This window comes from Gopherus evgoodei, chromosome 2 (genome assembly GCF_007399415.2).
Source record: "Gopherus evgoodei ecotype Sinaloan lineage chromosome 2, rGopEvg1_v1.p, whole genome shotgun sequence".
Lineage (NCBI taxonomy): Eukaryota > Metazoa > Chordata > Testudines > Testudinidae > Gopherus > Gopherus evgoodei.
Genome location: NC_044323.1, coordinates 93,004,240 through 93,030,987, shown reverse-complemented (window position 1 = coordinate 93,030,987; position 26,748 = coordinate 93,004,240). Strand labels below are relative to the sequence as shown.

General features: G+C 42.9%; 2 gene segments (V, D, J or C); both read left to right on the top strand.

The window, feature by feature from the left end:
* Nucleotides 1-4,915: 4,915 nt before the first annotated feature.
* Nucleotides 4,916-15,816, top strand: LOC115645990. The segment is given in 2 exon segments: nucleotides 4,916-6,580; nucleotides 15,356-15,816. Coding segments are annotated over 2 exon segments (492 nt in total).
* A 6,966-nt stretch (nucleotides 15,817-22,782) lies between these two features.
* Nucleotides 22,783-23,629, top strand: LOC115644976. The segment is given in 2 exon segments: nucleotides 22,783-23,078; nucleotides 23,187-23,629. Coding segments are annotated over 2 exon segments (486 nt in total).
* Nucleotides 23,630-26,748: the final 3,119 nt, after the last annotated feature.

Sequence of the window (26,748 nt, the reverse complement as noted above, 5' to 3'; positions counted from 1 at the left end):
GCCACAGACTTTCACAAGTGTATAAAAATTACAGCTGTCTCCTGGCCTCAGCTCAGCGGCAAGATTAAAAAGTAGATTCTCCTTTCTGTTTTCTTTCAGCTAGACATAAAAACCATCAGCTATTGTATGCGGTGGTCTTAAGTGTGTAGTAAAAGCAGACTTTTATATATACAATGCAGCATGTGACTGACCATGTCCTGCAGAAATGTATAGTATAATTCAGATATCCAGTTCCTCCTTTATTTCTGGTTAATAATCTTTGGAAAGTCATACCTATCAAATCTGTCCTGGAATGTGGTTTTATATGCTTGTTACCTTTTGTTGGGCCTCTTACCAATATTGGTTTCAGCACTATTACTGGCAGATACAACCGTTGGAGGATGTCAGTTTGCTGGAGACGACTGAATAGAAGAGGAAGCAAATTTTCCAGGCCTATGGCAGAAGATCAGTTTATCAGCGAGAAGACATTTTGTCCATGGCTGCCTGAACAGCACATCAAATGAATGGAGAGAGCTAAGATACAGAGCTGGAAGATTTCCCTGCCAGTAATATCATTCACTGTCTTCATTTTCTCCCCTATGAAAAATTCTTAAGCATCACTAGCTAGAAGTGTGAAAAAATTCTAATGAACATTATCAGGATTCTGAAGTAGGATGCAGAAACCTGATGATGACAAAACTGCCTCCATGTTCCCACCCCCCAGATATTGTGTCATGCATGGACAACATAAGAATGCCATTGTCACTGAGGGACTTTCACGTGGTACAGCACTGGATTTATAATGAAGTCTTCCTGCCACAGTGCTGTAATACTAGGACTGGAATAACTGTACTACAGTGTGACAGGTATAGGAAGAGAAGAAACATGTACTTAAGCTTCCTAAGCCTGTACTATGAGATCAGATTCCCTCTGACCATCCATGCAACAGTTGGTAGAACAAATCAATAGTTGCACACTTAAATCCTCCCCCCCTCCTTGGATCCCTTGGATCACACATGGTGGGGAGGATGGGGGAGCAGGGAACTGGTATAGCTTCGACCCACAACTGAAGCTAAGGCCACCCTATAGCACATAAATATCCTCCATAACAATGATATAATGATAACAGTGATGGGCAGCACCCAGGGACTTCAGCCACCCTACCCCCCAACCAGTGCTTTTGGCCTTGGCTCTTCAAGGGAAGGGATGCTGGGCATAAATGGGGAGCACTGCCTTTTGGGAAGAGGGGTGGCATCTGCCCTCAGGGTGCAGCACTGAAGGGCCAGGATTGGTAGAAGAGAGGAAAGATGGCTCCTTCTTGGTACATAGAGTTTATATGTATGTAATTAAAGTTAATAATTTTCCTCAAGAAATATTAATATAGTGGGCCACCCTGCAAATTGCAGTTGCACACGTCGGCCACAGGGAAAACAGTTTGGGAATCCCAGTGTTAGAAGACCTGCACACTGCTTCTTGTGTGGTACTGATGGCTTAGTACCAGGCTCAGATGGAGCCTCAGCTGAACCCCTTGAGGGACATGAGGTCTCCTTAGAATGGGATTTTTGGGGCCATTTACCTCTCCTTCTAGGCTCTCTGGAAGGAGAAAGTGGTTTCCAAGCCTCTGAAGGTGCTGCTGCCACTGTGGCAGGCTGGGACGTTGAGGCTGGTGTCTGGGGCTGGGGGAAGTAGACTCCATTAGAAGGCACATCAGTCTAGGCTCTGCCTTTCCCCAACCTGCCTTTAAATCCTGTACAGACCTTACCACTCTGATAGGACATGGGCGTCTTCAAGGCAACAAAGACAGCTTGAATGCCCATCACTACAGGGAGGAGACCTCTGGTAGGGCTTAAAGCCTGCAGTCTTCAGCATAACCCAGCGAGTGTTAGTGGACATGAGGGGCACACACCCCATCTCTCTAAATAAAACTGTATGAAACTAAAAAATAAAGACAAATAATTAAGAGGAAAATTAAGAAAGGCGAGAGACTGAGAATCAGATATGCCATTGCTCTGTCTCAAGCTGCAGGCAGCTGAAAAGGAACCATATGGCAGCATATCTTGCACATCTTTCTACGGCCTCCAAATCAGGATAATTTGCTTCCACTGGACACTCGCAGAATTCACAGATCTGCTACTGCCAAAGGAATAGCACAGTTATTGTCAGTTACACCTCAGGATCATCACTCTGCTCAACACACAGCTCTGAGATATAAACTTTTTGTTCTTCTTCTAGCTAGAAGAAAGAACCGGAGATTGAGAAGTAAGTAGAATGAATGGAAACCAATAATTCCATACAAAATAAAATCATAAACACACATTCTAGGAGTTATTGTCATGAGTAAAAAGAGGATTCCTTGGCCTCACACTACCACAGTGCACAACCCAGCTATTTACACCATGCACTTTGAGATGGGTTTGCTTTTTACTGGTTAAATTCATCAAATGCTCAAGAACCATATCATTTGTATTTAACACCAGTATCAATTTTGACTGCTCAGAGCAAATATTGTTTGATAATTCAATCAATCAAGGATGACAATAAATTGTTGCTTAATAAATAAAGCAATATTGTTGAATGGAATAGAAAAAAAAATGACACAACAAACAGACCCATGTGATTATGAGAATTGAATACAACTAAAGTTATGTTCGTCAAATCAGTATAAACAAGATTACAACCAGCACCATTCACTATGCAAGCTCCGCTATGCACTCTGCTGGTCACATGGGCAACCAGTTTAGCTGCTTATGGAAGTCAAAGTGATTGGAATGGACTTGATGCAAAAAAGCAAGCAGCAGTGTATTATACAAAATGAACACCTCTTAGTCCGTGTTCTTGCAAAATATGAAGTTTTGCTTTAGTTACATAGAACACTGATTTTTAAAAATCAAACTTCATTTAAAATGAAGCAGCAGGGACAGGAATTGTACGCTGTAACAAATTCTGAACCCAGATTCAAATGAACACAGTAAAGGTCTTCTGGGTATTTGGACTCTGTCTTCCCAAAAGTACAGATCTTGAATAGTTACCCATAACCAAACAAACCAGTTACCCATATCGAGACCCATGCAAACACACCCTGTATTCTTGCTGTGTGCACCAGTTGGTCAGCAGCATTTAAAATAAGCCAGTCTCTCCTCAGTTTGTCAAGAAGCCAACATTTTAAATCACTGAAAGGGAAGAATGAGTGAGAAAAGCACACACACACACACACACACTGTATGGAAGATTTTCTGTGATTAAAGGGGATGCAGTTCCAATGAATGCAAATTGTACAAAGCTGAAGTCATTCCAGAAGGAAATACTGTATGTTTGGATTCTCAGCATGAGAAATCCTGGTGAAACAAAGTTCCCAGGCAGTTCTAACAGCACCGATGAAAGGGTTAACCGATAGAAGTACACACGGTTTCAGTCCATCTACAAACACCAAGAACTAGTGATGCAGAGAACTACAGAGGGGTTTGGAGACCATGGAAAGTGGAACCTTCAGAGGTTGGAGAGAGCCGTATTGCCCAGGTGGAAATGAATAATTCTGTCACAGAGGAGTGAGGCTCTGAGGGCTGGTGAGGTAGTTAGAGCTCGGCACCGGTTTTGCTTCCCCCTACTCCTGAAATACATTGAGTTTGCTTGAAAATAGTAATAATGTGAAAAATCTGCTGTTTCTTCAAAGCAGAGCTGTGATCCCTGAATAAGGCGACAGTCTTGCCTTGGCTTCACAGCTCACAGGAGCATTGACTACAAAAGCTGATGATCAGCAATTCCACACACAAGAGGACCCACTGCATCACTTCACACCATTCGGGTGCCATAGCTGGCTGTGAGGATTCCCCTTGTGTAAGAACTACCCCTGGGTTGCAAAGCGCCGCGCTGCTACCACCACCTCCTCCCCACTTTGGCTGACGAGGAAGCTCCTGGGAGAAAGTAGGCATGGCAGGAGCACCCTGGGCCCAGCAATCCCCAGAGCTGGAAGTCCCCTGGGGGCTATGGAACAGTGGGCCAAATTCTGCTCAACATTACATCAGTCTCTTGAACATGTGGTGTAATGAAGGGCAGAATCTGGCCTAGAGAGTAAATGTCAGCTACAGGAATATCACTGTATATATCACTGGATGTATAGTAGAATCACCAGCTCATTAGAATTATGCCAAATTCTGACACCGGTTACATACAGGCAATGCCTGTGCCAGCAAAGGCCTGGCACCTCTGTAAATGTGATCAGCATATGGCCTATAGTGTCCTGTGCATATTTCACAATAGGATCTCTTCTATCCTGGTACAGCACTTTCACAACACTGGAATTACAAACTTCATTCTTTGTGTACTTTCCTGGCATCAACTGTGCACTAAAAAAAAACAAACAAACCCTCCCCCTTTTAAAAAAAAAGCACGTAACACATTGAAGAGACTGATTGATACAATGTAATGTCACAGAAAATTGTCAGCTACAGTTTGAGAAACCACCATTCTTCATATTTCAGTACTAGCCTATTCAAAGTGATACCCAAGAGTTTTAAGAACAGGAGTACTTTTGGCATCTTAGACTAACAAATTTATTTGAGCATAAACTTTCATGGGCTACAGCCCACTTCATTAGATGCATAGAGTGGAATATATAGTGAGGAGATTGAGTGTGTGTGTGTGTGTGTGTGTGTGTGTGTGTGAGAGAAAAGGTGGGAGTTGCCCTACTAACTCTAACAGGCTAATTAATTAAGATGAGCTATTGTCAGCAGGAGGAAAAAAAACTTTTGTAGTGATAATCAAGATGGCTCATTTCAGACAGTTTGACAAGAGGTGTGAGGATACTTAAGATGGGGAAATAGATTCAAAGTGTGTAATGGCTCAGCCATTCCCAGTCTCTATTCAAGCCTAAATTGATGGTATCTGCTTTGCATATTAATTCAAGTTCAGCCATTTCTCCTTGGAGTCTGTTTTTGAAGCTTTTCTGTTGCAAAATTGCCACATTTAAGTCTGTCACTGAGTGACCAGAGAGGTTAAAGTGATCTTCTCCTGGTTTTTGAATTTTATGATTCCTGATGTCAGGTTTGTGTCCATTTATTCTTTTGCATAGAGACTCTCCTGTTTGGCCACAAGGGGGTACCAGAAGCTTGAATTTGTATTTAGCTAACCTGAGCTGTTACTTTGTTCAGTCTTCAAGCAGGAATTGGGTTCAATGTTTAGCATGGAGGAAGGGGTCATCTATGCAGATACACAGAGCAAATTAAGTGAAATGATAGAAGCAAAACCAGTGTTGCATGTACAGTAATTGGCTATTGAGACCTGCAGACAAATATAAAGTAGATTACTCAATGCACAGTGTCACACATTATAGCAAACGACCTTGGAAAACAAACATGCATGTTAATACATACGATAGAAATCAAATCATACTCTCTCCCCTTAGCAGTTCTACAATGAATAGCTACGAGCATACAGCAGATTTGGTTTAAAAGAGGAACTGTCAGGGTAAAATAATAATAATAATAATAATAATAATAATAATAAAAAAAATCCTGCTTATTTTTGACTGTTTCAAATAAATCCCTCAAATCATAATTTTATAATAATGATAGAAATGTTTATATCCACAGCCTGATTCATTGTGCTGCTTAGAGTGCTTCACACTACTTTGGCAATGCATAACAGCCAGAAACCCACTTCATGCTCCCAGTCTTTCACTTTCAGGTTTTCACGCCCTGACCCAAAGCTGCAACGTTTGAGATGCAAGCACTACAAAAGATTGTTTTTAATCCCCAAAATGGATAACGTACAAGAAAGCAGGTGTCTCGGTGAAATGTAATGAGCCTACACAACAGCCTGGAGAGGAAGCAAGGATTACAACATATCCAACTGAAACTCCAGGGGCAAGTTTAGGTGAGAGGAATGGAAGTACTCAAATTGGAATCTGACAAGGGCACTAGGGCCCACATCTTCCAGGTTTATGGGTGTCTAACATCAATGGAAATTATTGGAGTTAGGCACAGAAATACTTTCAGCATGGGGCATAGGTTCCTATTCTTATAAAAGGTTCCATGGGATCTTTAATGATAGGAAGTTAACATGACCTATGTCTTACATTTCATTACAAAAAGGAAGGAGGAAGCATGTGAGCAGGCAGTGATCTTCCCAAGAAGGGATGAGTTTGTGTTTTATTTCCAATGACTGCACCTCCTGCCTGTTGCGATTGAGGGCTCTGGTATGGAATTTTTGAGAGTCAGACATGGTTTGAACTGACTAAATTATTTAGTTTGTATGTTTCAACTAATCAAGACGTATGACTGTGTAGCTCTCTAGTGCAGGATGAAGAGAATGCAGTGAGCAGTTTGGTTTCGGTTAGTGGCTCACACACTGGGCTAACACGTGTCCCCTCTCACATTCTTAAATAAAATTGGAAACTCTTTGACACAGTGAGCACAACAGCACTTCATCTCTTCTGCTCCGGACTGGGAGCCTGCTCCCACCTTTTTCTTTCAGCATTTGAGTATTTGTCACTCAAGACTGAGCAGCATTGACTTCTTGTGCTTTTATTTCTCCTCAGGAGCCAGAGCAATTCCAAGAGACATGGTAGCATTTCTGGAATTTCTCTTCACTTGCCTCTTGCCACGTAAGTTTGTTGAACTCAGTTCTGTTTGTTATTTGTGGTTATTTATGCAGCATTGTGGGCTTGGATCCCCAGAATTACAACAGTTTTATTCCAGGGCAACACTAGTGAAAGCAATGGAGTAAGACTGGAGTCTCAGCACCCTGAGTATGTATGGAGCTTTACAGATAATCCACAGACAATGGGCCAAATTCTCCACTACTCTTCCCCTTGTGCAGTCATTGACATCTGTGCCTGGAAGAGAACAAACCCTGAGATCAGAATTGTCCTCTCACTCTCACCCATGGCAGAAATTACACACTTCTCCCTCACTATGCACACTTCTAAATGAACATGCGAGGTGAAAGGCAGCAGAAAAGCAACCCCAGTGTCCCTTCAGTCTAAGCAGCATGGACTCTGCATAGAGCAACATGGCTGCTAGAAATAATCCATCTACATGGAGCAGTAATTTCCTCATTGCTCCTTATCCTCCTTTTGCCTTCCAGCTGTGTTGTGGGCCATTCACCTGGACCAGGTCCCAATCTCCATCACAAAGGAGCCATATGAGGAGAGCACTGCTGAATTCACCTGCAAATTGTCTGGTGGGTCGGACTCTACCTATATCCATTGGTACCGAGCCCCAGCTGGAGGGGCACTGCAGAGGCTGCTCTACCTTTCTTACTACAAGCCTGACCCCAGCTGGGACGCCGGCTTGTCCAGCAAGAAACTCACCGCCCATTTTCAAGGCCGTAGCATCTGCAAACTGTTGTTGCACAAGCTGGAGAAGGCAGACAGCGGCCACTATTACTGTGCTGCATGGGATTATACACAGTGCCACAAACTTCCTGCAGCCCTGCACAAAAAAACCCTCAACAACAACAAAACCACACACAGCACAGCCTGGGGGGCTGGGCTCAGCTCTCACTTTATGGCAGCAATTCGGCGGCAGGTCCTTCCCTCTGAGAGGGACTGAGGGACCGGCCACCGAATTGCTGCCAAAGAGCCGGACGTGCCACCCCTTTCCGTTGGCCACCCCAAGCACCTGCTTTCTGCGCTGGTGCCTGGAGCCAGCCCTGACCACATTGTTTAACCCTATTCAAACCATGTCTAAATTATGCAATTTAAAAACACCTGCATCCACTGTGCTCCTGCTATCAATTCCTGCTTCCAAAACCCCACTCAGGGACATGGCATTACACTAACACTGACAAGGCCTTAGAACCAGTTTTGCCCCAGTTTCACACTCAGCAAATGCAGCAAAGAATCCTGTGGCACCTTATAGACTAACAGACGTTTTGGAGCATGAGCTTTCGTGGGTGAATACCCACTTCCTCAAATACCCACTTCTTTCACACTCAGCAAATGGTGGATGCACTAGTAGGATGCAGGAATTCTGTGGCCATGACAGCAGCAGTTGAGGGTAGACAACAAAACAAAGCTAACTTCACTGTATATTTTAAACACCCAGAGAAGCCATCAATGGATTAATGCAAGAGAAGCAGTACAATTCCTGACAACTTTCAAGCTCTTCAAAACAAATGAGAGAAAGACATGTGGAGCTTCCTTGCTACTTATCAAATCCTTAATGAGCAGGTTGGCTGCACATCCATTTTATGTTACATTGGTAATTCACTGATCTTATTCTATTCTCTATATTGTAGCTATTTTTGATCTAATCTATGTAAGTAGCAAACTGCCCGAGTAAGGCATTCCTAAAATGTCCATCACCAGGGTATCTGAGCACTGAACACAGTAATGTGGACTCTGACAGCACTAAGAGGACATTAAAGTTGGTTCTGCTTTTTGCATCTCCCAGTTTCTATGAAGCTTTATTTGCTTCTCTCTCCTCACTGTTGTCTCCAACTCAACCCAATTTTAAATCATATGCAAGTTTTCAAGTGTATTTATTGTTCACATCATCCTTTGCATCAGTAATGAAGATGTTCTCCATCTTTTTTCTTGCATTAAAGATTGATTAAAGCACTTACAAATCTCCAAATGAAAGGTGCTCTATCCCGCAAGATACTGAGCTATTTCTAAGAGATAGGGGGTGCGCTCATCATCATCTGTAGGCACTAGTGAGAGGTGAGATACCTCAGCACTTCCAGGGTCACTTAGTGCTTTACAGGATAAGCTCTGAATGAGCTAGAGTGCTCAGTTTATTTTTAATAGTTCTGACTTAGGTACAGAATTCAATCATGTCATGAGAAGATTCGATACTTGAGTTGGGTGACTATTTTCCTTCTAGTCTCTTGATCATTACAGGTCTTTTGCATCTTAGATGCATTTAACATGTGCAATTTCAGCTTTACGCAGTTGGCAAAAAAACAAAAAACAAAAAAAAGAGAAAAACCAATTTTAATATTGTACCTGTAGTGCGGGCGATTCCGCCTGCCATTACACTCAGTGTCATTTTGACTATACGCGATTTTTGCTTTATGCGCTGACTGTGGAACGTAACCCCAGCGTAAGATGCAACAGACCTGTACTGGCAATTATATAATGTATATTTAAAAAAGTTATGACCCAGTCCTCAATGCAAACCTATCCTTCTGTGTTCCTCAAAAAAAAGAAAAACAGAATTTTCAAAGGGTTGAAGCAAGATCTGGAACATGGACCTGGGCATTAACAACTGAGATGTCTCAAGTCTACCCTTTTCAGAATGTACTGCTTTCTGTAACATGGAAGAAATGGTGAAGAGAGAAAATGACACAAAATTTTTAATTGAATTAATATTGAACTATTAACATGTTATTTTGTGAAGCTACAAGATGTCTTGAGAATAAAAAGTATATACAGCAAATTTCCACCACTTCCTCCCTCCCCATACCACAAACATCCTTTTAACAAAACAGGATGTGTCGCTTTTCAGCTGCTTCATCATCAAGACAGGAAACCAACAAATTGCTGTTTAAACATATAGCAGGTTTGGACTCCAATTACTTCACTATTATTGTAATGAGTTTTTCCGTAAACAACAACAAAAAACAAAAGAAACCACCCTAAGTACACTCTAAAGCAGCTTTCCCCACATTTTAGTATTAGGAGTGGGATTTTCATTTTACTGTTAGTGGGATTTAAAGCCATAAGGCCCTGACCTTGTGAGTTCCTGTTGCCTGTAAAGGGAGATGAAGGTGCTCAGCACCTTACAGGATAGGCCTTTTCAAGTTTCATCCAGAGCCCAGTGAAGTCAGGGGAAGAACTCCCAGTCACTTCAATGAGCTTTGGATCTGGCCTCCAGACATCCACAACATACCCGCTGTAGACTTTCACGCACCCTTTTGCAGTGGAACTACTGAACTACTACTTCTGTAAAGGGTATCTCTTCAGATGCCAAGAAGAGGGCTGATATTGATTCTTCAGAGGCGAGATTGTTTGGTTGGAAATATTGTATATTTACAGCATTCATTACAGTGTTTCCATCCTACAACTGCATGTTTCTATATAAACTGAACTGTAAAAATAAAAATCAGAGAACCCTATTGATTTTTATCATGAAGACCATTTAACAGGATATAAATGTGCATGAAAATAAGTGCACAGCAAATGAATTACTATAATTGAATTTTCTAGTTTCAATATAACTGAGCTAGAGGAAGACTGAGTATTATCAGACTACCTGAGGAGTCAATTTTGAAGACAACCGTTTATCCTGAATAAATTCATTTCAGGCAATGAGATTATTGTGAGTCAATTTACTCAAGAGGTTCCTCTCCTTTGTACATCCCCATAAGAGTCACAGGTAAGTTAGCGCTTAATTAACGAGGCAGGGCTCAGACAATTCATCATCATCATCATCAAGAATTCCACAAGGAGACTCTCAGTCTTATTTAAACATCTGCACTCATCCAAGTCCAGTACAATCCTCTTTGCGAAATCATTCCTGGTCTCATGATTAGAAAATGGCTGCCTATGTACACAATATGATTTCTAAGTTTCACCAGGTGACTAAGTTCTGGCTCCTAAATTCATTTAGGGATCTGGCCCTAACTCCCTTTCCCCAGCTATCTCTGTTCAAAGAAAGGTTATAAGAAGTTTGTGTTGATTGAAAAAAGTCTATTCACAGCCCGACACACACACAAAAAACAGGGACAATGCAGGTAGCACTCCACCTATATATTTAATCATTATGCTTTTGAAATATGGTATATTTTTTGCTATGTTTCTTTGGATAGCGTGCAAAGTATATTCACAATGTTACAGATTTTAAGGAGTTCTCAGAATAGTTTATTGTAAAGTTTAACGGATTAAATCCAGCCCTTTGTAGAGGGGCAAGGACGAGGCTTATGTTGTACTTACTTCTTTCTCACTTAAACCCGCAAAATAGGGTTAAAACAGAGTAAGGACCTTGTTCTGGCTCTGCACAGAGATGAAGGTCACCCGATAAAAGTTACATGCTCTTGTGGAGTGTGGGGAATAGACACTAACAGATACCCAAAGAGAAACTCACAGACAGGGTGTAGATAACAACAGAATTCATGAACAGCATATGAAACCCCTTATGAAACAATGGGAATCTATTGATGTAGGTGAAAACAAATAGGTCACCTTTGAGTCAACTCTGAGTTTGCATGACACGAGAGCCAGATTTTAGTGCAAGGAAAATGTGTTTTAAGAGATTACTGATTTGTTTTCCTTGACAACAGTTCTAGCCGATCTATAAACTTGGTGGGACTCTGAATTAAGACAGGATGAAAAATTCCTGAAATAGTTCTCCCTAGAAATTGGGGCCTATTCCAAAGCTCATTGAAATCAATTGAAGAACTTCCCATTGACTTCAATGGATTTGGCATCAGACCCTTAGTGATCTGTTTTCATCACTGCTTGAAAAAGCATGAAAAAGCCAACTAATAAACTGAGAACATTGTTCCTTGATCAAATCTGCTGATGTTTATGTTGAGGGGAAAAAAGAAGAGTGCAGAGAACCTCAATAATTGTAACTATAGTTATAAAAAAGACTCATACTCTTTCTGAAAAAGTTCTAAACAAGGGAGCAGTCAGAAGAGTTGCTGGATAGCATGAGGGAAGGTTAGTAGATGTTCAGATCTCAAGGTTTAGCCTTATGAACTTTTATGTAAGGCAAACACAAATCTCTATTGCCTTGAAATAGCTAATCTGCAGATGAGAAATATCCACTGTTGATTTGTCTATCAGTCACTTACTCTACTCAAGTGACTCCATCCTGTTTCTGAGATCAGAATTCACATTCCTTTCTTTCTCAGTAGCAGGTTCATCATAACCTAGTGAGAATGTTACTATTGCAAGTTTTTCTTGTTGCTTCAGTAGTTTGGTCTTAAAGTTGATTTTTTTCCACCCTAGTTTCTACACACAGGCACATTTCTGAGCAATAGGTGGAGATTCTCCATGTTCATTCAATTTCAGATTAAATGGTATTTGTCCCTTTTTTCTGTAGATAGAGGCAAAAGTATGGTACAATCTCAACTATCCATCACCAAAGCAGAAGATAGAACTGTACGAATTGACTGTCATGTTTCCGGCATAACCCTGAGTAGTGCTTATATACACTGGTATCGACAGACACCTGATGCGGCTCTGGAACAGATTCTCTATTTTTCCATCAGGATTCTGAGAAGGGAAAGATTGAGGCAGAGAAGCAGCTCTCCAAGTCGATCTGTGCACTGACAGTAAAAAACAAAACAAAACAAAACAACAAAAAAAACCAAGAGTGATGTGGCTACCTATCATGTTCCACTTGGGATCATACAGTATTACTAAACCACTCACTTTCTGTAAAATAAACCTACTTTGTATTCTCAACAACAATCTTTCAAATGTATGAAACTGCAGCTACCTTCTAATCCTGCCCCTCAAGATGGAACCAGAGATAAAAGCAACAGAATTGTTGCTCTCACAAGTTTTGCAAACAGTAAGAGCTCACCTGTCTCTGCCAAACAACAAGACCAAGTAGTTGCACAGGGCAGCTAAATTTTCAGTTGCTCTCTGGAGGTGACTATGTTTTGATACGTATCCACATTTACTAGTTTGTATAAGGGAGCTGACAGGACAATTGAATTAGGGCAGGACTGGACATTCATTGAAACAGGAAAGACAATCCAGGGTGTTCAATCCAATATACAGTTCTAATGAAAAAATCACCTGGTTCATAAACTCATTTTAATACTGTCTATCTATTCCAGTAATCTTTGTGCAGTTGGCTACTCAAGTGCACTGGAAACTAGACTGCTAATGTATTAAATATATGTTGTAACAGAAACAGGAAAATATTCAAGCTCTTTAATTAGCATTTGACCTGGGAAGAGCTTGCTAGTCCAGCAGATGCATGCTCATAAAACCACAAAATTCAGTTCTAAAGAACAGTTTCATATTTAGTCTGTGATACCAATTTGTTAGATGAGATGTAATATAAAAGTTACAGTCTCCTGGAGCAGATATTTCTATCTAGCCATACATGTGAATGCACCTTACAAGCAAATAGATGATCCCTGCCCCTCGGAGCTGATACCCTAAATTGAGAGAAGTTACTAGAGAAATGTTAATTAAAGCTTGGATGGATAATGAAGGAAGGAAAACAGGGACTGCAGTGAGGTGACATCCCCTTCAAAAAACAAAACAAAACACCAAGAGGAATTAGGTTCTGAAGGCCCATGGGAAGAGTGCATTTTGACAGAAATTTGAAGGGGACATGATGAAAACATGAGAGACTGGATCAGGGTATAATGATATAAATGTAAACTAGTAGTGCTATAGTGTAGAATATGTCACATGCTTTAATGAACTGGATAGTGTGTGTGTGTGTGTGTGTGTGTGTGTGTGTGTGTGTGTGTTCGTTCTCATGCACACTACCCTCTAGTACAGGGGTCGGCAACCTTTCAGCAGTGGTGTGCCGAGTCTTCATTTATTCACTCTAATTTAAGATTTCAAGTGCCGGTAATACATTTTAACATTTTTAGAAGGTCTCTCTCTAAGCCTATAATATATAACTAAATTATTGTTGTATGTAAAGTAAATTAGGTTTTTAAAATGTTTAAGAAGCTTCATTTAAAATTAAATTAAAATGCAGAGCCCTCCGTACCAGTGGCCAGGACCTGGGCAATGTGAGTGCCACTGAAAATCAGCTTCGGTGTCACCTTTGGCAAGCGTGCCATAGGTTGCCTACTCCTGTCTAATAGATGGTTCCAGATTTGCTCAAATATGTGACATAGTCCCTATACAGCTAAACAAATTTCTTTGTGCGAGATTATGCTGTTTTATTCTGTGTTAAGAGAGAAATGAATTGTCTGTTTACAAAAATGGCCCTTAAATATACAGAACATCACCTTTTTGGTGGCCCTTTGATCACTAAATGGGAGCTGAACAGAGTTCTTCTCTAGTTCAAATAGAGGTTCTCTGCAGTGGATTAGTCCTCACTACAAGACAATAAAAACAAATATTGAAAAAAAAAGAAGGAAGAAGTTGCTTGTAAATTATTTGTACAAGACACCTGCAAATATAAATTCTCCCGTTTTTAGAGCTGGGATGAAACTAACCATCCATGAACAGGACCATCCTATTTCAGTAGAGGACATTAGCACACAGATGTATTAGCACTGTTATGAGTAGTGAGATGTAAAATGACCCAGTATCACAATGAAGTAGGAGAAAAACTGAAGAATTTAAAGACTGAAAAACACACTACAGCTCAATTCTGCCAGATGCTCAACGTCTCCGAAAACATTGTGAACAACATCCATTTCCACTGGTATCCATGAGATCCAAGGGCACCGACTCATTCTCTCCAGCAGGAAAGGTTCAGCAGCTTCCCTTGGCAAGTGACAAGTGAATGACAGAAAGACAACTACAGTGTTAACTGCACTGTCAGCAGCTCTTGTCCACCATCTGCCTATTCAATTCTTACAAATTCATTCATGCTTTCTTCCATAGTGTCACATACTCATGGAACAGGCCCCTCGTCTCATGGATCATCACTAGCTTCTCCTCTGCAAGATTTCTATTCCACAGGATGTACAAGAAATCTGCTAACACACAATGACTGAGATTTAGGGGTGAGCGAGGAGAAAAGAAAAACCAGTGTGCTTGTGCATAAACAATGGCATGATAAAAAAAAATAAAAACGTTTTGACATTTCCCTTTCCCACAAGCTTGAGCAGTCACTCCTTTTTTTAGATGGGTCAGCAGTGTGAGGCAGGACTTTGCCTCTGTTTTCAACCTGGGGCCCAGATCCAGCACAGTATCTCAGGTTGGTGCTCTAATACAAGTAATAAACAACAGCAGCAATCATTATCAACACCGATCCTGAAACACGCCTAAGGAATCTATTTGACCCCAGTGCTAGGGTTGACACTCACCCAAGCTCAAAGTTGACATACTGAGCAGCAGTAACTCTACCTCACCGTGCAATAAGTCTTCTACAGCCAGTAACCACTTAACTGAAGGTTACCTAAATGAGTCACTTGCTCTCCCCATCTACACAGCTCTCTCCATTCAAGACCACCATTTACATTTCTTGGCTGGAGTCTAACAACAGAAGCAAGAATGTTATTGTTAGAGACTTCTGTTCTGGCTATGGTTTGCTCCTGTAAGTGTGTTGCTCACACTTAGGGTGACAACATAGCAAGTGTGAAAAGTTTGGACAGTGGGGAAAAGGGGGTAAATAGGCATCTATGTAAGACAAAGCCCTGAATATCAGGACCGTCCTTGTAAAATCAGGTCACCCTATTCACACTGCTCTCCGCATACATTGGCGCATGACAGCAGCAGCTGAAGAGCCTTCACATTATTTCAGTTTTATGTTGATATTTTTTCTTTGTTTCTTCACAGATGGCTCCTCACAAGTGTATCTGACCCAAGCTCAAGTGTCCATCACCAGGGAAGAAAATAAAGCCATACGAATTGACTGTCATGTTTCTCTATTGGAGGATTTTGGCAAGGCTCCTATACACTGGTATAGACAGAGACCCAGTGCAGCTCCAGAACACATTCTGTTCATCTCAACACACTCTGTCTTGAACAGAGACTCGGATAAAGGAACGTTTAATGCTGAAAAGAAGATTGGCCAGTCTACCTGTACCCTGACCATAAACAAAATAATGTCCAGTGACATTGCTACTTACTATTGTGCCTATGGGGATCACACAGTGTTGGAAAACTGTAGACAGCCTGTACAAAAACCCACTCTGCATTCTGAGCCACAGCCACTGTCACCTCTCGAAAAATTCCTCTTAGCCTGGAGCCAGCAGCAAAAACTCTTTATTGGCTTCTGCAGCTAGATATGAACAGCAACTTCTGATTTAGTGTGTATTTTCCACATAAATCAGTAAGACCAGGTCAGGTCTAACAGAACAGGAGGTCACCTAGGGCACAAAGGTTAGGCACCCAATCCCATTACAAGTCAATGGGAGTTGTGTGTTTAACTTCCCCTGGGCTTTAAAAACAAAAAAAATCTGCTCGCTGAACATTAGGTGAAGCCAACAGTCGGTAGTTGGCTGTATGGTTTATCATGGGCTGACTGGGTGGAGATTTGTCATCATCAGTCTAAAGGATCATAAGACTTGAGGTGAAAAATCTGGCTCTAGAGAAGGAAATGGAGCCAGGATCTCACCCCCATAACTGCCTGACACTACAGTCTCCCAGTCCAGACATCATTTATCTGCTGAAACAGGAAGCAAGTGAAAGTAAAACAGGAGCGTTGGACCCAGTGTGCAAGTGCAATAATCTACCTCCTTATAACTCCCCAGTAATTGGGGCTCATCCTCCATAGTATCTTCCTCAGGTACAGAGCCTCAAGGTTATCATCAGTGGTGTGCTGGAGCTGGCTGTTAAATTTAGAAGTCCTTTTAGGACCATTTGTTCTAAGAGCTTTATATAACAAAAGCTCCGGAACTCCGCCCCAGCCCCAGCTCACTTCCCCCTCCTCTCCTGAATGCTCTGCCCCCTTCTCCTCCCCCTCCCCATCTCCCTCCCCTGCTTTCTGCGAATCAGATGTTCGCAGGAAGCCTGAAACAAGCAGTGGGCAGGGAAGCTGGGCCGCAGGGGGAGGGAAGGTGCGGCCAGCTTAGTGGCTCCCTCCAGCCTGGCACCCCCGACTGACTACCCCCAGCACCAGCCCAGTCCTGGCCCCAGCTGAGTGCCCCTGGTTCGGCTGCATGGCTACCTCAGGCCCGGCTCCTGGTCCCAGCCGAGTAGCTCCAGCCCAGGCCAGGCTGAGCGCCCCTAGCCCCGCCTTGTTCCGGCCCCGGCCAAGCAGCCCCAGCTTCGGCCCCACGGCTCTGGCCTGGTCCCTGCGGCAGCACAGGCACTGGTCCCGGCCCAGCGGTTCCAGGCAGCGCGGTAAGGGGGCAGGGAGGAGGGAGGGGGTGTTGGAAGAGTGCAGGGGAGTTTGGGGATTGTGGGGGGGTGGATAGGGGTGGGGTGGTCAGAAGGCAGGGAACAGAGGGATTGAATAGTGGCAAGGGTCCTGGGGAGGCAGTCAGGAAGGAGCAGGGGTTGGATGAGGTGGCGGTGGGCAGTCAGGGGCAGGGATTCCAGGGGCGGTCAGGGGACAGGGAGAAGGGGTGGTTGGATGGGACAGGGGTCCCCAGGGGCAATCAGGAATGAGAAGAAGGGTTGGATGGGGCAGTAGGGGGTAGTCAGGGGACAGGGAAAGGGGGTGGATGGGGCAGGGGTCCCGGAGGGGACGTCAAGGAACATGGGGGGTTGGAAGGGGCAGGAGTCCCAGGGGGGTGGCCACGACCTCTTCGTGGGGTGAGGAGGAGGGAACCTGTTATATTTTGGCAGCTCGTCACTGGTTATCATGGTAATAGAATCTTGTTGCTATCAAACTGTCTGTACTAGTCTATCTTGATTATCATTTCAAAAAGTTTTTTTCCTTTTACTTAATTGGCCTCTCAGAGTTGGTAAGACAACTCCTACCTTTTCATGCTCTCTGTATGTGTATATTTATCTCCTCAATAAATGTTCCATTCTATGCATCCAAAGAAGTGGGCTGTAGCCCACGAAAGCTTATGCTCAAATAAATTTGTTAGTCTCTAAGGTGCCACAAGTACTCCTGTTCTTTTTACTGATGTTAAGGTGGAGCTCAATGAACAGGCTGCTAAATTGCCACTGTTTGTGGTGAGAGGTAATTACCCAGCCTTAATGGGTAGGTCTTGGCTTAGGAAGATTCAGCTGAACTGGGCAGAAGTGCACCGAATAACTACAGAAACCACCGGTCTGACCACTATACTGAGGAAACATGCTGCTGTTTTTGGAGAGGATTTGGGAAGTATGAAGGGAATCACTGTGACACTGAACATTAAACCTGACAGTCAATCAAAACATTGGAAAGCCAGAACTGTGCCATATGCCATCAGGCCAAAAACTGAAGCAGACCTGGAGCGCCTGGTCACAAATGGAGTCCTAAAATGGGCAACTCCTATTATTCCAATAGTGAAGAAAGATGGCTCCCTCCAGATTTGCGGTGATTTTAAAGTCACTGTCAACCCAGTGTTGTGTCTAGAGCAATACCCACTTCCCCGCATTGATGACCTCTTTGCAGGCCTGGCTGGGGGATATAAGTTCAGTAAGATTGATCTGAGTCAAGAGTACTTACAGATGCATGTTGATGAAGAGTCCCAAGAGCTGTTGACTATTGTGACAGATAAAGGGCTTTATCAATACTGTCGCCTACCCTTCGGAATAACGTCCGCTCCTGCCCTGTTCCAGAGGGCTATTGACCAGACCTTGTATGGCTTGCCTGGAGTCCAGAGCTATCTGGACAACATCCTGGTCACTGGAAGAAATGAGGAGGATCACCTCTCCTACAAAGGATGGAAGAGTATGGCCTACGAGTCTGCAAAGACAAGTGTAAATTCTTCCAGCCCTCTGTTGAATATTTGGGACACATCATCGATGCTACAGGTCTTCGTTAAAAGTTAAGGCTATTGTGGAGGGTCCCCCTCCTCAAAATGTTAGCCAGCTTTGCTTGTTTCCAGGACTATTGAACTATTTTGGAAAGTTCATCTCACAGTTAGCCACGCTGCTAAAACCACTTCACAGACTCCTTGGGCAGAACAAGGCCTGGAAGTGGACTGAAGCCTGTGATGTTGTATTAACAAAGCTAAGGGTGCATTGCTAAATTCTGAAGTTCTGACGCACTTTGATGCATCCTTATCCCTACAGCTGTCCTGCGATACCTCCCCTTATGGTGTGGGAGCAGTTTTGTCACATATTATGCCTATTGCTTTTGCTTTTCACATGCTAACCAAAGTAGAAACTAACTATGCCCAAATCGAACATGAGGCATTGGGAATTTTTTCCAGAATTCGGACGTTTCATCAGTACCTGTTCGGATGCAAGTTTACTCTTCTCACAGACCATCAACCTCCGACTTCAATTTTTGGACCCCAAACAGGCATTCCCCCATTAGCTGCTAATCGTATGCAACATTGGGCATTGTTGCTTTTCACACACATATATGAAATCAAATATTGGAAATCCACTCTGCACAGCAATGCAGATGGTCTCTCAAGGATGCCTTTGCCAGCCAAACATCAAGATATTGCCCAGAAGGAAATATTTTACTTTGAACAGGTAGAGAATACACTCATCACTGCTACTCAGGTAAAGAAGGCAACTCGCGTTGACCCAATATTGTCCCAAGTTATGAACCTGGTGATGCACTGAACATCAACGAACCTCTCCAGTCTCACCCAACCTTATTACCTACATGTCCGGGAGGATTGAGTTATCAATCCAATCAGGTTGTTTGTTGTGAGGGAGATGTGTCATTATCCCACCACCACTGAGATCACAGATGTTAGAACAGCTACATTCCGGTCACTGTGGAATAGAGCACATGAAGGAAACTGCATCAAGCTATTTTTGGTGGCCTGCATTGGACAGTGCTTTTGAAGAGAAGGCAAGAGCTTGCATGTCATTTCAGAGTGTGAGGAATGCACTCCAGTGGGCACCTCTAGCCCATGGCACTGGCCTGACAACCCATGGCAATGTATTCATGTTGACTTTGCTGGCCCACTTTAAGGAAACACATTCTTAGTGGTGGTAGATGCCCATTCTAAATGGCCAGAAGTCTCTATAATGCAGTCCACTACTACAGATAGTACAATCCAAAAAACGATGGGGACTCTTAAGTTGTTCAGGCAGACCAAAATGACTACTGAGTGACAATGAACCACAGTTCATCTCTCAGGAGTTTGAAAATTTTATGAAGGCAAATGGGGTACACCACATCACTTCAGCACCATATCATCCATTCACCAGTGGATTAGCTGAAGATCTGGCCGCCGCAGTCACTGCCGAAGAAAATGGCACCCCCCCAAATCCCAGCACCCTAGACGACCACCTAGGTCGCCTAAATGGTTGCACCAGCCCTGGTCCCTGCCCCAATGGGTTACTAGAGCAATGAGGATAAATGGGGTCAGGTTCTTCAGAATCTGTGGGAAAAGCAGATGATACTTGAAAGAAGGGCAGAAGTGGAAGCATAGCTTATTGAATGATGCTAGAAAGACACAAGAAAACTAATGGAGCTACAATATAGAAAAGACATCATCGATTGGATTAGTTCACAAGGAAACAAACAAGGGTGTAAGAAAAACTGAGGTTACTCAAATTAATTCAACAAAAATGTCAGTGTAGAGTGGGCCCTTTTTCAGAACTAGGACAAAATTGACTGCAAATATACAAATTGCAGATCCATCCTATCTCAGTAGAGGGCACTAGCACACAGATATATTAGCCACTGCACATCACTCTATTTATAGAACAGAGGGTTGGTATCACACAGAAGTAGGAAGTGATATTCCACTACTTCACATCTGGGGAACTCAGTGAGAGCAGGATCCTGGGAAGTGCTTAATATCTTCAGAAGGGTTCTGAGTGCTGTACTGGCAACAGCACCACTCAGGGCAGCACCTCCCATGTTCAACAGGTAAAGAAAATAACCCCCAAGAAAATTAGTCTTCAGTGTGCCATCAGCATGGCTCTGCCTGTCACTTATCTTTGTATTAGTTACAGTCATAGCTAGGAATCCCAGTCACAAATCTGGTCCACACTGACAGGGCACTGTACAAATGAACAAGCAAAGTTTGCATCCCTGCTGACAAACATCTTGGTGCTTTCTTCCACCACCTTTGGGGGTTTGTGTGTGTGGAGGGGGTGGGGCATTCCCCACACACCACTAGCCTCTTCTCCTTCAAATCTCTCTCAAGACCCATTCCTGCTGCGACTCCTACAAGAAATCTGCTGGCAAATAATGACTCTGGTTGGGGAGGGTGGGGGGATATGGTATATTTAAACATGAAGTACGAAAAATTCTCTGCTGGTGCAAATACTCTTTTAGAGGGAAGATCTTTGGGACAGTCACTCCATATATTGCTATGTATAGTAGCTCACACAATGGAGACACCACCCACACAGAGGTGTTAAGAAACCACTGTAATATAAATTAAAAGCTCAATCCTTTAGAATGCAGACTTCCATAATACAATCTACGCTGGTCTAAAGATAGCGGAAGAATTTGCTTCATGCCAGATAATGCTCTTTGATAAAAGTAACTTTGGATGAGTTTCAGCCATAACTCTAACTTATCTTAAATTAGCATATGGAGCCAGCAAAACCTCAAACTAAATGAGTCACTTCCTGTCCCCAAGTGTATTTCTGTCCACCCCAACACAACAGTCACATTTCTGATAGACGCAGGACCAAGCAAAATCTGTAAAATGTTCCTACTTCAGGGTGTTATTCTGCCTTTGGTTTTGTCTTGTAAGTTTCTTTTTACCTTTTTTCTACACATCTGTAGATTACTGAGTCACCTGCTCCAGATTCATGTTAATTTCTGGTTTTGTTTTCTTTTTCCTCCTTCTAGACGGATGTGCAAAAATACATCTGAGACAAGCTCAGTTGTCTGTTACCAGGGCAGAAAATAAAACTGTAGGTATAGACTGTGAGGCTTCTGGCATTCAGAACTTCAGGAGTGCTGTTATACACTGGTATTGACACAGACCTGGAGAAGTTCCACAGCAGATTCTGTACATCTCATCCTCACCACCTGTCTTTGACAAAATCTCCAATGAGAACAGAAAGAAGAAAAGAAGCCTGACCAGCCCATCTCTACCCTAGTAGTAAATGAAATAGCTTCTAATGATGGAGCTACCTATTACTGTGCCTACTGGGATCGCACAGTGTTAGAAAGCCATAGACAGCCTGTATAAAAGCCTCACTCTGAATACTGACCCATATCCCATCAAATGTATGAAACTACAGCTACCTCCTTGATTTTACCATCAGCTGTAGAAACTCCTCACTAGCTTATTTTAAAAAGGTTTTTTTTGAAAGCAACATAATTAATAAAAATATTTATTGTGAAGTAGATAAGGACACTGCACACATAACATACCTGACAAAGCCAGAAAAACCAAGTACCCATGACCACAGCTCCTGTAATGCTGCTAGTAGAGGGTGGAGGTAAGTGTAGTGTTCAGTGATCACTCAGGCCTGGTCCACCCTACGCTGTTAAACCAATTTTAACAGCGTTAAATCGATTTAACGCTGTACCCGTCCACACTACAATGCACTTTAAATCGATTTAAAGGGTTCTTAAAATCGATTTCTGTACTCCTCCCCAACGAGAGGAGTAACGCTAAAGTTGATATTAACATATCGATTTAAGGTTAGTGTGGCCGCAAATCGAAGTTATTGGCCGGATAGTTATAGTGATAGCTACCCACAGTGCAACGCTCCGGAAATTGATGCTAGTCTCGGACCATGGACGCACACCACCGAATTAATGTGCCTAGTGTGGACGCGTGCAATCGACTTTATAATATCTGTTTAATAAAACCGGTTTAAGTTAATTCGAAATTATCCTGTAGTGTAGACATAACCTCAGTGTTAAGGGGCTTGCAGAAGATCTGCTTTTCTCTGTGTCAGATTCCAACTGGCTATTCACAGCAACAAATGCTTCAATGCCGCACCCAGACTCTGTATGGGAACCTCAGCCCTTACAGGCACAGTCCTCTGTACCACACAGGGAATACTGCTGAAGGCTTTAATTCTAGGGAAAAAATCATCATTAACATAGAAACAGGCAGTGATTGCTCTTCGATGGGAAGGCAGAAAAGCACTTAAGATTATGCAAGGGCTTAATGCAGACGCTTTCCAGAATAAAGGCTTAAATAAGAAAGTTAGGATCTACTGCACCAATCAATATGAACCCTTCATTGTCCATCCTCTTAAGAAACAATGAATACGGTCCTAAATTCACTGGAGCATTTGCTTCATACTAGACTTCTTGCTGAAACTCATGCTGGCTCACTTTTGTCTTAATGACTAACAGTCAAATTAACCTCACATGGAACTGACATATCTACAACCAACAGAACTGTTCTCGGCTGCTACTTAAGTGAGTCACTTCCTCTCCCCAAAGTCACTCGGCTCTCCATCCACAATCCTAACTTGCAGTCTTCTGTTTCTGACATTCAGGCTCAACTGAAGCCAGTGAGAATGTTACTGGTGCAGGTGCTTATTGTGGCTTCAGTTTGGTCATGTAAGTTGGTTTTCATTCTAGTTTTTTACAATTATGCAGATTACTGAGCAACAACCAGAGAGCCTCCAAATTCATGCTTATGGTATTTTTTTCTTCCTTTCTTTTTAGATGGAGCTGCACAAGTACAACTGACACAAGATCAGCTATCCATCACAAGGAAACCAACTAAAACAGTAAGAATTGACTGTAAAGTTTCTGGCATCAATTTTGGTGATGCTTATATACATTGGTATCGACACAGACCTGGAGAAGCTCCAGAATGGATTCTCTACTTTAAGACACAAATTGAAAAATCAAATTTTGACATGGACAAGTTTAGCATTGACAAGACAACTGAAAAATCCACCTGTACCCTAACAGTAGACAAACTAACCTACAATGACACAGCTAGGTATTACTGTGCCTATTGGGATCACACAATGTTAGAACGCCATAGACAGGCTGTACAAAAATCTCACTCTATTCTGAGCCACAGACTTTCAAAAGTGTACAAACCAAAAAAACCAAAAAAACCAAAACCCACACACATAGTTGCTTTCTTAATCAGCTAAAAGCATGAGTAGATGGTCTGATATCTAGCTCAGAGAAAATGACTATGACATACTTAAAAACATCAGTTGTATGGCAGGTATAGATTTAAAAGGGTGTAATAAAAGCTACCTTTTATAGGTAAAGCATAGCATGTCATTGATCACATCCTGCAGATACTTATAGTAGAAGTCAGATATCCAGTTCTTCCTTCATTTCTGGTTAATAATCTTTAGAAAGTCATTCCTATCAAGTCCCTCCTTGAATGTTCTATATGCTTGCTACTATTTCTGGGCTTCATCAGGGGTTGGCACGCTCAGACCAGGGGGCTGTTAGCAATATTGGTTTTAACACTATTACAGGCAGAGACAACCTTTGGAGGATGTTATTCTGCTGAAGATCCCTGATTGGAAGAGAAAGCAAGTTTTCCAGGCCTGTGACAGAAGGCCATTTATCAGGATGATGACATTTTCCCCCTTGCTGACTGAACAGCAAATCAATGAATGGAGAGGACTAGTAAGCTACCAGAGTGGTCATAGGTGCGGGAACTAGGGATGCTGCTGCACCCCCTGGCTTGAAGTGGTTTCCATTATATGGGAGCTTTACAGTTTGGTTCAATGGTTCTCAGCATCCTGACTATATAAAAATTGTTCCAGCACCCGCGGGGGTGATAGCTGGAAATTTGCCCTGCCCAAGAATATCCCTGACTGTCTTGATGCTAAGAATTTTTTATACAGGAGAAAAATCACTAACCAGGAGTGGGAAACATTACTAGGCTTCTGAACCAGGGTGCAGAAACTTTCTGACAATGGAAATTCCTCCACGCACACACACACCAGCCCCCCAGACACTGTGCCATGCATGCACAACACCAAGATGCTATTGTCACCAGGAGATGTTTTCACATGCTACAGCCACTGGGATTATTATAATGCAGTCTTCCTGCCATAGTGCTGTAATACTAGTACTGGAATAACTGTACTACCGTGTGACATGTATAGAAAGAAGAATATGTGGAAATATGTACTTAAGCTTTCTAAGCCTGTAGTCCCAGATCAGATTCCATCCCACCATGAATGCAACAGTTGCTAGAATAAATCAATAGTTGCACATTTAAATCTCTGCCCCCACCCCAACACACACACTAGGATCACACATGGTGGGGAGGTTGGAGGAAGGGGGACCAGAGGACTGGTATGGCTTTCACCTGCAACTGAGCTAAGGCCACCCTACAGCACATAAATATCCTCCATATCAATAGTTCTATTGGTTGTAACCCAGAAATCTCTCCCACTTATGCTGCAGTTTTCCCCCAGAGTAACAACAAAGGTGGCAGCAGTGGCCACTTCCCAGCTGCAGCTCTGGCTCCACTGTTATGTTTCCAGCACATTCCCTGAGCCCAAACAGATCCTCAAAACATGGACCTAGGACATTCCCCAACCCAGCTGCCCACAGAGTCTGCTCCAGGATCTAGTCCAGGTCTTGGCTCTGTTCCTGCTCCTCTGCTCCGTCTGCCACCACAGAACCCTGTGGTGCTACCATCATCCCCTCTGCACCAGTCTTGAACTCAGACTGTCCCAGCTCAAAAAGCCTGTCATGCAAGAAGGGAAGGATCCATACTCAGGGTGGTGGTGAACATCCAGTTAATCTCCTTGGAGTAAGGGCAGATAGATGGGCCACTGCTGGACTTTTGCTTGGCATCCTTTGCATTGTGATGGGAGTGAATCAGAAACCTTCAGGTGCCTAACATTGGAGAGCCACCTGCTGGATCTCCTCCTCTACCAGCCCCTTGGAGATGCTCTCACACAGATGCTGGCTTCAGGTGCACCTCCCAAAATCATGTTCTTTGTCATGCTCACACCAGAGACCAACAAGAACCCTAACGGTTTGACCAGCTAGGACATGCTGGGACAACATCTTCTCAAGCTGTTGGAATGAGCTGAGTAGAGCAAAGATGGAGCAGGCTGGATGAAAAGAAGGGTTAAATGCTGACTGGGTATATAAGCCAGGGGAGGCAAATGGGACGTTAGCACTGTAGGCTAAAACCAGGGTAAGAGCCAAGGTAAATCTAGAGTGACAACACACCCTGAAAGACATAAATCTGCTAGCAGCCACAGGCACCTTTCTACAGCAGCATTCCCATATTTGTTTCCACCAGTGGAACTGACCCAGGGGTAGCAACTGAGAGAAATTTTAGGGGGAAAAAAAAGTCTAGTGTAGACAGATGAGGCTAATTGACATTTGGAAAGTGTCCCAGGCAGAGCCGAGTGGAAGTTCCATTCCATCATTTCATGAAAAATAAGAAATCCGTGACCTCTGAAATTTTCACTATGCTACTCACCATGGCCTTTGAACTCCCTGGTAGCAGCAGGGATACATTTCAGTCCTTCTACCGCAAAGAAGAGTCCCACTCCAAAAAGCACAGCCCTCTCCACTCAGGCTGAAAAAGCACCAGTCAATAATTTGTGCAAGTGCAATCAAGCTGAATTAAAGGTCAAGTGGATCCAGAGATGACACTTTCCAAAACAGGCTGTTTAAATACAGAAACTGCTACCCAGTCCCTGCACAGTTTTTTTTTGTAACTCATTCGTAGATAAAGGAGTTTCTTGGAGGAAAGTTATTGTGCATTTTGAGTTTTATAAGAGAGGGTGTATGGATTTGAGGGTGGGTTTGAGGTGGTTAGGAGAACAGTGAGAGTAAAATAATTCATTATATATTAGCCACCCTGCCCAGGAGGAATAGGTTCCCTTACCAGCTCCAAACCTAGCCCCACAGTCCCCTCAACTATCAACTCTGATCAGTTCTATACACAGTCTCTAGAACCACCTTCCCAACACCTCTTTGTGGGGTAGGGTAAGAAGCTCATATTGGTTTTTCAGCTACAAAGGCTGAAAAGAGTATATAGTGACTCTTCAGATGATCTCTGGCCACTGTATTACAATAATTTACACATTCTCCAAAGTGTAACATGTATGTCTTAACATTAATAACAATTAAATATGCTGTCAAAGGGAAACTTACCATCAAAATGCCCCCACCTGTCTGGCAAAGTCTTCTCCTCTGCTGCCCTGTTGTGGTCTACTTCTTGTGCCTCAGCCCCCCACCAGGTCACATTCACTCCCACCCCTTCCAGGGTTACAGA